This window comes from Leucoraja erinacea, chromosome 14 (assembly GCF_028641065.1).
Source record: "Leucoraja erinacea ecotype New England chromosome 14, Leri_hhj_1, whole genome shotgun sequence".
NCBI lineage: Eukaryota > Metazoa > Chordata > Chondrichthyes > Rajiformes > Rajidae > Leucoraja > Leucoraja erinaceus.
Window position 1 is genome coordinate 54594305 of NC_073390.1, and position 15933 is coordinate 54610237.

At 43.7% G+C, this 15933-nt stretch overlaps 1 protein-coding gene across 1 annotated transcript; it reads right to left on the reverse strand.

Moving 5' to 3' along the window:
- Positions 1-8355: 8355 nt before the first annotated feature.
- LOC129703748 (G-protein coupled receptor 55-like) lies at positions 8356-14625 on the reverse strand. Its single transcript, XM_055646436.1, has one exon. It carries the CDS (start codon positions 13121-13123, stop codon positions 12242-12244), a length of 882 nt encoding a protein of 293 aa, XP_055502411.1. The 5' UTR covers positions 13124-14625; the 3' UTR covers positions 8356-12241.
- Positions 14626-15933: the final 1308 nt, after the last annotated feature.

The following is a 15933-nucleotide window of genomic DNA, read 5'->3' on the forward strand; positions in this document are numbered from 1 at the left end:
TCTTTTCACATATCTATAAAAACTTTTGCAGTCAGTTTTTATGTTCCCTGCCAGTTTTCTTTCATAATCTATTTTTCCTTTCCTAATTAAGCCCTTTGTCCTCCTCTGCTGGTCTTTGAATTTCTCCCAGTCCTACGGTATGCTGCTTTTTCTGGCTAATTTGTACGCATCATCCTTCGCTTTGATACTATCCCTGATTTCCCTTGTTATCCATGGATGTACTACCTTCCCTGATTTATTCTTTTGCCAAACTGGGATGAACAATTTTTGTAGTTCATCCATGCAGTCTTTAAATGTCTTCCATTGCATATCCACCGTCAACCCTTTTAGAATTAATTGCCAGTCAATCTTGGCCAATTCACGTCTCATACCCTCAAAGTTACCTTTCTTTAAGTTCAGAACCATTGTTTCTGAATTAACAATGTCACTCTCCATCCTAATGAAGAACTCAACCATATTATGGTCACTCTTGCCCAAGGGGGCACGTACAACAAGATTGCTAACTAACCCTTCCTCATTACTCAATACCCAGTCTAAAATAGCCTGTTCTCTCGTTGGTTCCTCTACATGTTGATTTAGATAACTATCCCGTATACATTCCAAGAAATCCTCTTGCTCAGCACCCCTGCCAATTTGATTCACCCAATCTATATGTAGATTGAAGTCACCCATTATAACCGTTTAGCCTTTGTCGCACGCATTTCTAATTTCCTGTTTGATACCATCTCCAACTTCACTACTACTGTTAGGTGGCCTGTACACAACACCCACCAGCGTTTTCTGCCCCTTAGTGTTTTGCAGCTCTACCCATACCGATTCCACACCCTCCAAACTAATGTCCTTCCTTTCCATTGCATTAATCCCCTCTCTAATCAGTAACGCTACCCCACCTCCTTTTCCTTTCTGTCTATCCCTCCTGAATATTGAATATCCCTGGATGTTCAGCTCCCAGCCTTGGTCACCCTGGAGCCATGTCTCCGTGATCCCAACTATATCATAGTCATTAATAGCTATCTGCACATTCAACTCATCCACCTTATTACGAATGCTCCTTGCATTGAGACACAAAGCCTTCAGGCTTGTTTTTACAACACTCTTACCCCTTATACAATTATGTTGAAAAGTGGCCCTTTTTGATTTTTGCCCTGGTTTTGTCTGCCTGCCACTTTTACTTTTCACCTTGCTACCTATTTCTTCTACCCTCATTTTACACCCTTCGGTCTCTACGCTCACACATTTAAGAAACCCTTTCCCTTTAACTCCATCCTCCACTGTCCCATTCCTGAGAAGATTACGGAGAGTCGGTTTGTCAAGGAGGACTCTCTCTAACTTCTACAGGTGCACAGTAGAGAGCATGCTGACCGGTTGCATCGTGGCTTGGTTCGGCAACTTGAGCGCCCAGGAGCGGAAAAGACTACAAAAAGTAGTAAACACTGCCCAGTCCATCATCGGCTCTGACCTTCCTTCCATCGAGGGGATTTGTCGCAGTCGCTGCCTCAAAAAGGCTGGCAGTATCATCAAAGACCCACATCATCCTGGCCACACACTCATCTCCCTGCTACCTTCAGGGAGAAGGTACAGGAGCCTGAAGACTGCAACAACCAGGTTCAGGAATAGCTACTTCCCCACAGCCATCAGGCTATTAAACTCAACTCAAACAAAACTCTGAACATTAATAGCCCATTATCTGTTTATTTGCACTTTATCTGTTTATTTATCCATGTGTGTATTTACGTATATAATGGTATATGGACACACTGATCTGTTCTGTAGTCAATGCCTACTATGTTCTGTTGAGAAGGAGTTTCTTCCCAGAGGCAATTCGGACTGTAAACGCCTATCTCACCAGGGACTAACTCTACTGAACATTTTTCCTTCCATTATTTATTATGTAAAAGAATACGTGTGTTATGATTGTGTTTATAATTTGTTTGGTTGTTTTGTTGTTTGTCTTTTGCACAAAAGTCCGCGAACATTGCCACTTTCATTTCACTGCACATCTCGTATGTGTATGTGACAAATAAACTTGACTTGACGACTTGACTTGACATGACTTGACTTGTCCTGAAGCAAAGCAAGAATTTCACTGTCCTATCAGGGACACATGACAATAAACTCACTTGAATCTTGGTTCCTCGAATCTCTCTGTTCAGTCACTGAGCACGCACACCTCCCCCACATACACTGGGCACGCATACACTGGGCACGCACACCTCCCCCACATACACCCACATAGCTTTGCCCAAAACTCTGCAAAATTCTTCACGTTTTGCTTCCAACTTAGTTTTGAAATGTCAAGTCCAACCACAGACATGGCACAATGAACAGAATGAGAGGTGTGCTGGCATTTGCCTGTCATTTAATAATGGCTTGGTGATGTTACACCCACACATCAAGCCTCACGCACACAAGGTCTACTGTGCCAGTGCAGAAAAAGCTAATATCAATTTCAATGAGCAAACTGCACCAGCAATTCTGTTTTATTTTCATTCACAGATTGAGTCAGCGCTGTTGTACCAAAGCCGGAATACTTTTTTCTAAAACACTCCATGTGATATCAAGAAACAGATTAATTCACTGGACATGACAAAGGCTGTAGGCTATAACGTCTCACGGTGGTGCAGCGGTAGAGCTTCTGCCTTACCGTGCTGTCTGTACGGAGTTTGTACGTTCTCCCAGCGATCGTGTGGGATTATCCCAGGTGCTCCAGTTTCCTCCCACATTCCACGAAAGACATACAGGTTAATTGGCTTTGGTTAGAATTGTAAATTGTCCCCAGTGTGTAGGATAGTGTTGGTGTACAGGGATCGCTGGACGGCCTGGACTTGGTGGGCCCAAGGGCCTATTTCCACGCTGTATCTCGAAAGTAAATTAAAGGGGGACATATGCATCTCTTGCTTAAATGTTCATGTACACACCTACATTGACAATGTAGAGACTGCCCTAGCATAAGACAAGTTGATGGGTAGAAATAATCGAAGGCAGCGAAGGAGGAATCATTTCATTCAACCAGGCTTGACTGAACACCTCCACTCATCCTACCTGATCTCCCAGTTCCTCAACACTTTAACTCCCCCTCCCATTCACACACTGACCTTTCTGTCCTGGGCCTCCTCCATTGTCAGAGACAAGCCCAGCGCAAATTGGATGAACAGAACCTCATATTTTGCTTGGGTAGCTTACACCCCAGCGGTATGAACATTGACTTCTCTAACTTCAAGTAGCCCTTGCTTTCACTCTCTCTCTCTCCATCCCCTCCCCCTTCCCAGTTCTCCGACCAGTCTTACTGTCTCCGACTACATTCTATCTCTGTACCGCCCGCAGTCTGAAGAAGGGTCTCGACCCAAAACGTCACCCATTCCTTCTCTCCAGAAATGCTGCCCGTCCCGCTGAGTTACTCCAGCATTTTGTGTCTGCTCAACTAAAAGACTCTTCAATACCACTATTATATCTGATTCCACCACCACCCCTAACAGCATGTTCCAGGAACAACTCTCTGTGTAAAAACCTTGCCCTGCATGTCTCGTTTAAATTTTCCCCCTATGACCTTAATATTATGTCCTCAAGTCTTTGACATCTCTGCCTTGGGGAAAATGTTCTGATTGTCCACTCTATCTATGCCTCTCATAATGTTATATACTGTAGTTACATAGAAACATAGAAAATAGGTGCAGGAGTAGGCCATTTGGCCCTTCGAGCCTGCACCACCATTCAATATGATCATGGCTGATCATCCAACTCAGTATCCTGTACCTGCCTTCTCTCCATACCCCCTGATCCCTTTAGCCACAAGGGCCACATCTAACTCCCTCTTAAATATATCCAATGAACTGTGGCCTCAACTACCTTCTGTGGCAGAGAATTCCACAGATTCACCACTCTCTGTGTGAAAAATGATTTTCTCATCTCGGTCCTAAAAGACTTCCCCCTTATCATTAAACTGTGACCCCTTGTCCTGGACTTCCCCAACATCGGGAATAATCTTCCTGCATCTATCCTTAAGAATTTTGTAAGTTTTTATAAGATCCCCCTCAATCTTCTAAATTCTAGTGAGTACAAGCCGAGTCTATACACTACAACCTAGTTTTATCATGTCTCCCTTCTTTTTCTTGTGTATGGCGTGCACAGCCGAAAGTTGTAGCACAACTTGTTCTATTTGATCGTATTTGATTGTGCATGCCAGGTTGATTGCATTCGTTGAAACAGGGCGGACCACGTGAAGGTTGCAATCTCCCGCCCCATGTCTCCCTTCAACCTCCTATGCTCCAGAGAATAGACAATCCAAGTTTGTGCAATCTCTCCCTACAGCTAACACTCTTTGATACAGGCAGCATTCTGGTAAACCTGTTTTGCACCTTCTCCTAGGCATCCACATCCTTCCTGTAATCGGATGATCTGAATACAACCTAGTCAAAGCCTTATATCGCTACCACAGGACTTCCTGACTCTTGCACTCAATGCCCTGACTGATGAAACCAAACATACCAAATGCCTTCTTTACCTCTCCATCTACTCATGCTTCAGCTGCAAGATGAGGCGTTTTCTTAGGAGATTTGACACCCTCTTTTTAATTAAATGCACCATTTATGAATATTTGTTGGTAAATGGTAAACAATAGGATCCATACAACTGCTGATACTGGCCAAGCACATATTAACAGCAAGAACATGGAAACTTGCTGTCATTGAAAAATAATCAGCTTGATTTCAACGGATGATCTACAGTGAGATAGCACTCCGAACTTACTAACATCATCAGTAAAGGGCTTGTCAGAAAATTCAATGAAAATATTGTTTTAGATGCAGCGTAAACAAGAATCCCATAAATCCACCATGTCCTGTAGTTTCCAAGTAATAGAAACATAGAAAATAGGTGCAGGAGTAGGCCATTCGGTCCTTCGAGCCTGCACCGCCATTCAATATGATCATGGCTGATCATCCAACTCAGTATCCTGTACCTGCCTTCTCTCCATACCCCCTAATCCCTTTAGCCACAAGGGCCACATCTAACTCCCTCTCAAATATAGCCAATGAACTGTGGCCTCAACTACCTTCTGTGGCAGAGAATTCCAGAGATTCACCACTCTCTGTGTGGAAAATATATACTCTGAAAGGCAATAAGGGAATGAAGAGTCCTTAAATTGCCAGATTAGTCAAATAATTAACGGGAGCTGTTTGTAGCGTCAACTTTGAGCAGAATAGTCATTACAAAATGTTGTTCTGAGGTTTTCCCCTTTTTTCCACAAACTATTCTCAAATTGAACTGTTTTGATTGAATCTATGGAACCATTTTCCAATGTATTTCTTGCTGTTCATCAAGTAAAGAACTTTTTGATGAGCGTGAACCTTGAGCAGGCTCTCTTGTTTGATTTGTAACGGAGAAAGGAGGTATCAAATGTACGCCCTAGCATTAACCCACAGCTTCACTACAATGTGTGCGACAATAGTAAACAGTAACGCTCTCTGTTCTCTCATTGCCTTTCAGAGTAGATTACTGGGCAACTACATGGGGGGGTTTATGGAGATCTCATATACGCAGCTTCGGAAACAATATTTTAATTGAATTTTCTGACAGGCTCTTTCCTGATAATGTTAGCAAGTTTCACTGTAGATTATCCATTGAAATCAAGCAGATTATTTCTCAATGGCTGTAAATTGTAAATTACACAATGCTGGTAGATTTGGCGATGATAAAAATGATTACGTTTGATTATATAAGATGCATCGTTAATAATAAATTGTGCAGTATGTACCCAGTTCAGATACAGGCACATTGAATACCATCACTGGTATATTGTGGAATACATAGACAAAGGCCATCCAAAGATCAGATACACTATTCATGTACAATAGATAGGGCGATGATAGACTGCAGAATATAGGTCTCTGCATTGTAGCACAGTGTAGTGTATCATCACCATAAACAATGTATATCCAAGCTTATGAGACTATGTCTGAAAACATGATGTGAAATTGATCAAGGCTGCTTTTTATTATTAATAGAATTGTAGAACATACTTATTTATATAACCATACACATCTGACACGGGGAGCAAAGGAGTCTTACATTAATATTGCTGTCAAAAGACATCACTTTCTGCATGCATCGCATTACAACGGAGCGGTTCCCTAAATAATCTCCTCGCCTCTCTGCACGTCAGCACAAAAACCTCTGACTCTAATACAAAAATAATCAGCTAAGGGTTTGTTTGCTGACCTCTGCTCGAGTACTTCACAAAGCAACGTAACCACAAGTAATCAAACTAATCAAAGACTTGTCCCACCCTGGTCATTCCTTCCTTTCCCTGCTCCCATCCAGCAGAAGGCACAGAAGTTTGAAAGTGTGTGCCACCAGACTCAGGACCAGCTTCTTCCCCTCTATTATCAATAATACTATACAATAATACAATACAATACCATTTATTTGTCATTTGAACCTCACATCAGGTTCAAACGAAATGTGGTTTCTGCAGCCATACAAGAAAAGAACCAAAACACACACCAACACAATTTACACAAACAGCCATCACAGTGAATCTCGTCCTCACTGTGATGGAAGGCAAAGTCTTGTCTCTCCCCTGCTCCATTCCTCTCCCGATTTCAAAGTCAAAGCCCCCGGCGGGCGCTAGCAAGTCCCACGGCCATTTAAAGCCGCGCCGGGCGATGTGAGGCCCTGCCCCGGGTCTTGGTGTTGGAGCCCCCGGCGGGCACTAGCAAGTCCGCGGCAAATTAAAGCAGCACCGGGCATTGTAAGGCCCTGCTCCAGGTCATTCTCAACCCTGCAATTCGGGCGGGAGAAGTCACCATTGCCAGTGCTCCATGAAGCGGTCTCCCACCGGGGTCCCGCGGACTCCCGGTGTCACCATCCACCGGAGTTGGGTCGCAGCGGCGCGCCACCGCAGCTCTCCACGCTCCGAAGCCGGCCAGCTCCATGGAGGTAGCTCCGCAGCTCCGCAGGCTCCGTGACTCGAGCCCCCAGGTCGTTCCGGTTGGAGGCTGCTCCACGGTGCTAGGCCCCAACGGCAACGGAGACCCGACAGGGAAAAGGTCGGGTCCCTGTGCAGGGAAGAGATTTAAAAGTTTTCCCCCACCCACATATACACATTTAAAAGCCCACTACAAACTATACCCTCAACGGGACAAAAAAAAAAAGACAGACAGACTGCAGAGGCCGCTGCGAAGTCGCTCGCGCCGCCCAAGAATCGGAAGGGTCCTGAATGGTCCTTCCGTGAGCTAGGGTCCTGTCCAATTCGCCTTTACCCCACTGAGGACATTGGACTTTGTCTATGGAACTGAAGTGCTATAATGTGCGGCAATGCCGAGATCCATATTCTGCTCTGTATCTTCCTCATTTCTCTAACTATTGTACTAGAGCTTGACTTGAATGTATCAATGTGTTGTATATCGGATCTGTTTGGGATAGCATGCAATACGAAGCTTTTTGCTGTGGCCAGTACATGTGAGAGCTCGGAGGGCTCAAAGTGCTTCACTGACTCAAAACATTGCAGCATTTTTACCATTTGGTTGCTTGCAGATTTTACATTCTTCCAATAATTCACTAGACACCCGCTTTTCTTTATGGCCTTTGATACTAGTTTTCTCTCTCCTGGAGTTGTCTCTCTCTGACTGACAACTAGGACTTTTCTTGGTGTGCTTAGAAAACCATTCACCCATAAAGTGACATGATCAGTTTAACTGTTCTCAGCCCATGTTTATCTTTGGACCAGCTAGCTGTGCCTCTTAGTCTAAACACTTCCCTAATGTGGTTACCTCCCCTAACATGAACTTTGATATACATTCTCCATTTTGGTCTCATTCCCCATTCTGCTTTGCTGGTATGTAAGGTTCTGGGAATTACCCTTTTAACAAACAATGAATTTTCTTTGAATTTCCTGAACTTCCTACATCAGAGTTTAATTCAGGCAAGTATGAGGTTTTGTCCTTTGAGAGGTCAAATACAAGAGGAAAGTACATTGATAATCACAGGACCTTTAGCAACATGAATGTATAAAAGAGATCTTGTGGTCCAGGTCCATAGCTCCCTGAAAGCAGCACATGCACAGATAAACTGGTAAAGCTGGGGTAAGGTACACTTGCCTTCATCAATTGGGGTATAGAGTGTGGAATCAGGAAGTCAACTTGTAGCTTTATAGAGCTTTGGCTAAGCCCGTTTGGAGTATTGTGTGCAGCCCTGTTTACTCCAGCATAGGAAGGCTTTGGAGAGAGTGCAGAAGAGGTTTTGCAGGATGCTGCCTGAAGTAGTGGGCATTAGCCAGGTGACATTGAACAAACATGATTTGCTTTCTATGCAACGTCAGAGGTTGAGGGGAGACCTGATAGACATTTATAAGATTATTATGAGGGGCATAGATAGGGTAGACAGTCAGAACATCTTTCCCAAGGATGGAAATGTGAATAACCTCACATCCCCTCCTTTCAAATTTCCAGCATCATCAAAGATAAATGTGTACAAATTCTGTTAATTCCATGATATTACGAATTGCTGAATGCTTCAGACATTGCTACAGGTAGAGCCAAAACAGTATGCGGGGCACAGTGGCTCAATGGTAGAGTTGCTACCTTACAGTGCCACAAGCTTGTATGTTCACTCTGTGAGCATGTGGGTTTTCTCCGGGTGCTCCAGTTTCTGCCAATCCACTCCAAAGACAAAAAAGGTTTGTAGATCAATTCGTTTCTGTAAATTATAAATTGTCCTTAGTGTGTTGGATAATGCTGGTGTACGGGGCGATTGCTGGTGAAGGGCCTGTTTCCACGCTGTATCTCTAAAGACTAAAGTCTAACTGTTCTGGCTATAATTGGAAGACATGTACATTAGGGTAGACAAAAGTGCTGGAGAATCTCAGCGGGTGCAACAGCATCTATGGAGCAAAGGAAATGCAGGCAACGTTTCGGGCCGAAACCCTTCTTCAGACATTATGGTAATCCATTATTGTACATTAGGGTCATCCATTACTTGTGTAGGAAGGAACTGCAGAAGCTGGTTTATACCGAAGGTAGACACAAAATGCTAGGCTAACTTAGCGGGCCAGGCAGCATCTCTTTTTGCTTTCTCCAGAGATGTTGCCTGACCAATTGAGTTTAGTTCTTTAGTTTAGTTTAGAGATATAGTGCGGAAACAGGCTCTTCGGCTCGCCGAGTTCGCACTAACCAGAGATCTCCGCACGTTACTAGTTATGTGACAATAAATGCCCTTTGTCCTTTGTTATCCATTACTCGATTCCGTTGCCTCGACCAACTGTGAACAGCCTTAATGAGCACAAGTAACACATACATTAGAAAATGTACAAGAAACACAATCACTTTTAGCAGTTTGCCACTTTACAATTCTGTACACCATGCCTCCTTCTACAGAAGAGGAAGCAACTCTGTCAAAGAATATTTGAAGTTGGGGAACTATTAATTTTACAGATAGGAAACAGACCAGCCTCGGTTTAAAGTGAATCTCAAATACATTCTGAAATCGCACATTTATTTGCACTATCAGTTACAAACATTACATGACAGCATGCTGTTGGCGTAATTTTGTGACAATTCTTTGCTATAAATTCTTACATTCATTATTTACAATAGCTATATTGAAAATTGGCAGAAATGCACCAGTGGTGCACCAGACATTGCCATTGTCTCCACAAGTATTGTGCGAATGAATATCCCCTCAAGGAGGTTCAATCCAACCCACCTTTGTCAACAGTTATCATAGTTTATACAGGAACATGACACATATTTTGCAGTGCTTGTAAGAGCAAAGAACCAACAAGATAAGCACCATCATTCTGTGAATTTGCACTTGCTGTCTCATTTTATTTTGAATTATGGATTCTCAGAATTAAATAAAGCAGTAGAAAAAGATTGCCTTATCTCTGTGGTTTTTTTTTTAACTAATAAGTGGTTCCTCTGCAGTCCCATTGCACAATTTACATATTTAACAGTCCAAACACATGGACATACACTCAGCCATCTCTTTGACTTAATTCAACAGCCCAGCGTGTGTGCGTATCAATATAGCCCGGTAACTCAATAATTCCATTCCATTTCTACAGCTAGTCCTTCAGACCTCCATAATCTTTCATTGGAAGGCTATCTTATCAGTTTAAGCATCAGTTTTAGAATTGAAATCTCTATTAGACTTGCTTCTTATGATTGAGAAAACCATACCTAGCTTTAGCAATTCCTTTGAATGTTTTAAGTATCTACTGTTATATTATTTCCTTGTTTCATTTCATATTTTGCTTCATCCAATCTAGGTTGCCTTTTCTTCTGTTTAATATTCCTCGTGATTATTTGATGCACCGGCACACAAACTTTACCATTTGCCTCCCTCTTGACTTGAAATTTCTTTAGAAATTCCATTCAGGCTGGGAGCATTGCGGATTAAGAGCTCCATTGCCATGGAATATACCCGTGGCGAACAATACACTGAACAAAAGGATGTCTACTGATGTTCAGATGGATAGATACACCGAAAGGATTTGAGTATAGGAGCAGGGAGGTTCTGCTGCAGTTGTACAGGGTCTTGGTGAGACCACACTTGGAGTATTGCGTACAGTTTTGGTCTCCAAATCTGAGGAAGGACATTATTGCCATAGAGGGAGTGCAGAGAAGGTTCACCAGACTGATTCCTGGGATGTCAGGACTGTCTTATGAAGAAAGACTGCATAGACTTGGTTTATACTCTCTAGAATTTAGGAGATTGAGAGGGGATCTTATAGAAACTTACAAAATTCTTAAGGGTTTGGACAGGCTAGATGCAGGAAGATTGCTCCCGATGTTGGGGAAGTCCAGGACAAGGGGTCACAGCTTAAGGATAAGGGGGAAATCCTTTAAAACTGAGATGAGAAGAACGTTTTTCACACAGAGAGTGGTGAATCTCTGGAAATCTCTGCCACAGAGGGTAGTCGAGGCCAGTTCATTGGCTATATTTAAGAGGGAGTTAGATGTGGCCCTTGTGGCTAAGGGGATCAGAGGGTATGGAGAGAAGGCAGGTACGGGATACTGAGTTGGATGATCAGCCATGATCATATTGAATGGCGGTGCAGGCTCGAAGGGCCGAATGGCCTACTCCTGCGCCTAATTTCTATTTTTCTATGTTTCCAGACCACATTGCCTATCAATTGTATTATTGGTTAAACAAAACCAAATTTCTCACAAACAATTTGCAACTGCATCAATCGATTACAAATTTGTGAAGATATCAGGTGTGTAATGCAGGCTGTGACAGAAGAAAGTAGATTGTTTTAGGTGATAACTTATAGGAACAGATTTTACATGCATCATTATTAAGAAGTTGTTCACAAAAGACATTGATGAATGCAACTCCATTGCACCAATTGAACTAGATTTCTCATCATTGCTCAAGTGAGTCCCTCTGGATTTTGTGGGGGGTGAGTGCCTCTGATTGCTTGGATTCACTCTCCAGGTGTTATATTCTTCCCCAACCTCCAGTCCAGCATTGGGGCAGCACCCGTGTTCATGCCAGAACTCCCTGAACAGCTGACTCCAAACTCGGTGCCTCAATATCCCATCACTGGTCCATTGCATCCATTCCAGTCCGCTCTGTGCAGGTTTATTCACAAATCCTTAACTGATGCAAAGTCACCGTGCAAAGTAGCCATGTGAAAGAGAGCCATGAATCAAACTTAATCTGATGCAGTTATCAAACTAATTGAACCATGCTGAGCCTAATTTAGAGCACAATTTTCTGCAATGGTGGAAGCATGATGCTTCACTTTACTGAGTAAGACAGCAAGCTGCATCTTCCCGTTTGCTCCAAACCAATTTCCAACAGCACAAAGGAATCAGCGCAATCTGAAATTTCAAATATTGTTCTCTGAAACCAACTGGAAAGTCCCACAAGGATGTTGACCTGAAACATCACCTGTCCGTTCCTCCCACAGATGCTGCCTGACCCATTGAGTTCCTCCAACACTGCGTGGTTTGGAAAGACTGCTTTTCCAGCTGAGCTAGATTAAATATACAGAGGTGTAGAACTGGTCACAATACAGTCAAGCATTCGGGCCCTCTGTCTTTGGTCTGCCCTGTGGAACACAGTAACTTTTTTCAACAACAAAAGTATAGATGACAAAGCAATAGGGAGATACTTTGAATGTATGCGTTGGTACAGTTCCACCAGTCCACTCTCATCACAAATCATTTGATCCACTAACATGAGGGCTCGCTTCATTTTGGAAGTCATCTTATACTGATTGAAATAATGCAACAATTCACTGTATTATTCTGTGTTTTGATTTCCAGAATTCCTTAATGATTAAATAGTAATACATGGCATCCAGGCAACAGTTAGTGGTTGCCAGACACTGAGAAACCTGGAGAAACACACGCAGGGGCGCCTGGTATTCGACTGGCATGTAGCATTTCCTTGCCATAAAGTACAGTAACATGGCGACGTGATAGGGTGTGAAACAGAGAAGGAACATTACCAGATTGGAAGAAATTATTTTCATAGACGTGCTCATGTTTATTCCTTCTCTCTCCACGACCACCCGTCGTAATGTTCTTATAATCCGGACACTGCAGAATATCACAGCAGACGCAGCAATCGCAAACAGAACGAGCATGGCCAGGGGAATAACTCCGTTGTCCCAAAATTCACCAAAACCCATGAAACACTGGTGGGTAATGGGGCTTTCCTGCAAGTAATTGGGAATACTAGCAGACCAGACACAGAGCCACAGGACAGTGCAGGCAACGGCGGCTTTCTTTGGAGACCGGAGCGTCCTTGCCAGAATGGGATAGCCGATAGCGATGTAGCGATCCAGTGAGATCAGCATGATTAACAGGATGGTCCCGTAGGTGTTGACAAAGTACAGGGACTCCACAAACTCACAGAAGCGGGGACCCAGATGCCATTCTCCACTTTTCTGGAAGGCGTGCATTTTGAAAGGCAGCGAGAACAGCAGAAGCAGGTCGGAAAATATCAGGTTGGTCATGTAGATCATGGACTCTGTCCAATTCTTCAATCTGAAGCAGAGTATCCAGAGCGCTGTTGAGTTGATGACCAGTCCCAGGGCGAAGGTTGGGATGTGGACCACGTATTGGAAAGTCTTCACGAACTCGGAGTCGGTCGTGTTATTCCGGCTACACATGGTTGTGGAGAGAACAGCCGGAGTCAGTCTGATTTCACCAACTTCACCCGCGCTTCTAGCCTGTTGCTTTCACATTCAATTGCATCTCAAGCAGTAACGTTGGGCAGGTCCCGTTTGCCTAAGGCTGCGGTCACATCACTGTGATGATCTTTTGCGTGCTTATCAGCAATTAACCATTGCAGGCTGGCGACACGGCTCACTTGATCTTTATAAACGTTGCATGGAAGAGATACCAGGGGGACTTGAGGAAAAATAACACCGCACGGCTAAAGCACGGTTAAAAAACAAAATTGGCATTCGCAATCTCTCACGCAAGGGTTTTTGGAATAAGGCGGTGTATTGTGGAGCCTCTCAAACTGGCGACGCCAGTTTCAGTCTGCACCGCACAGGAGGAAGTAATTCGGCCCATTGGACACATGCCAGCTTCCTGCAGAACAATCAAACACATTCGCCCCATTTCCCTCCTGCACTTCACTCTCGGTCACATGCCCAAATGCCCAGAGGGTTATTTACAGGAGGCTAGCCATGTAGCAAGCAGCCAGACACGAAGAGACTGCAGATGCTGGATTCTTGAGCGAACAAGAAACAAAGTGCTGGAAGATCTCAAGGAGGGATGATCTCTCGGGTGGGGATCCTTCTTCAGACTAATGGACGGGGAGGAAGGGAGTGGAGAATCATTAGCGGATGGGTGGAGTAAATGACAAATGCTGGAGGTTTGGAGGATATAACAGGATGTCAGATAAGGAATGGAGCTGGGGAGTGAAATGCAAAGCCAGGGTTCATAAGTTCTCGAGCAGAATGGAGCCACACACACAAACTGAAACAAAGAGCATCTCACTTTCTGCTTGGGTAGCCTACAACCCAACAGTAGGAACATTGACTTCTCCAGTCCTCTTCCCTGATGTGCACACACACTGCCTCCACACATGCTGCCTGACCAGCTGAGTTCCTCCAGCACACTGTGTTTTGCTCAAGCTAACAGCCAGCAAGTCTTTGGTACATGTGGTCCCATGTGATCAACCCACAGAGGCCTCACAGAGAGCACCCAAGGCTAGTCATAGTCACACAGAGTGGAAACAGGCCCTTCAGCCCAACTTGCCCACACTGGCCAACATTTCCCATCTACATGTCCCACCTGCCTGCATTCGACTCGTATCTCTCTAAACTTGTCCTATCCATGTACCTGTCTAAATGTTTCTTCAACGTTACAATGGTACCTGCCTCAAACTATCTCCTCCGGCAGCTCGTTCCATACACCCGCCATCCTTTGTGTGAAAAAAGTACCCAGCAGGTTCCTATTAAATCTTTCCCTCCCCTCAGCTACAACCAGTGTCCTCTGGAGCATGATTACCCCTCTGCTGGGCAAGATTGGTTCTAACCAATCAATTCCTCTCATCATTTTGTGAGGATGAAATCCAGATCCTCAGAGCTGTAAGGCAGCAGCAGTGGTAAAGATCTGCCATTCTGTCCAACTTCCACCAGACTAGCTAATCACGCATGTGTTAAATACGACACTTTCAATCAGTGAGGTTCATAAACGGTGTAGACTTTGCCCTTTCTCTTCCAGTGAACTTCTGGGAAATATGTGTTCTCACGAAACACATCCCATGCCGACACTCGATTTAGAATTGTGGATGTGTGACATTTAACTTTTGGCAGTAATCCAGTTGACATCATTGCCTCCAGTCTGTTGTGTGCTGTCTCTGTGAATTGTAGATTGTTGATTCAGATCTTAGTCTGTGTTTGTCCCATTAAAGCAGGATGAAGGAGTGGGAGGTACCGACTTCCTGAAATTCATTAAGACCACACACTCCACCTATCCTGGGTCATCCGTGCCTGCTAGGATTTATTCAGTACCTTTTCATTACCTCTAGTTTCCCTCTCACATAATGCTCAGTCTGAAGAAGAGCTCTTGACCGAAACATCACCTATTCCTTTGCTCCAGAGATGCTGCCTGACCCGCTGAGTTACTCCAACATTCTGTGTCTATCTTCTGTGTAACCAGTCTCTGCAGTTCCTTCCTACACACAATCTACTATGGTAGGTGCATGCAACGGAAGCATGACACCTCCTGTGGTTTGAAGAATAGCAAATGGTTTCTTCTAAGTATTCAGCATTAAAAACATATACTCAGCTCAAAAAGGACACAGTTTAGTCCGAAATACACTTTGAAATTGAATTAAAGGAAGTTACATAGCGATGAGGAGCAACTTGCATTAATAGTTTAACAATGGGAACTAATATTGACTGGATGGCGGTATATCTATAATTGTGAGGTGATTAAGGATGATATTAGATTACAGGAAGCTTAAAACATTTACAGGAAAGGTGGAAAGTGCAAGGAATGGGACAGGTTTAGGAACCAGGGGCAGATGACTATGAAGTGAGAGGTCCTCCAATAAGATAGGGTGGTCCTCCAACCCAACTCATTGCCGACATTGGACTTTTTCTCTGAAACTCTGAAACTACAATGCTGCAAAACTATATTTTGCACACTGCTTTTGTTATCTTTGTTCTGCCTGTTCTACGCCTATGGTTCGATTGTACTAATGTAAGGTATTATCTGACTTAATTGGATAGCACACGAACAAAAGCTTTTCACTGGATCCCGGTAGACGTGACGATAATAAACCAATACCTTCTGCTACTGTGTAACTAGAGAGCAGAATATAAATAAACATGGGTCTCGTAGAGACGACAGCAAAACACATTATAACGGGGAACAAAGAAATGGCTAAAGTGTTGAGTAAATGTTTTCTACCTGTCTTACTGCAGGAGAAACAATAAACATGGCAGAACATGGAGGTTTC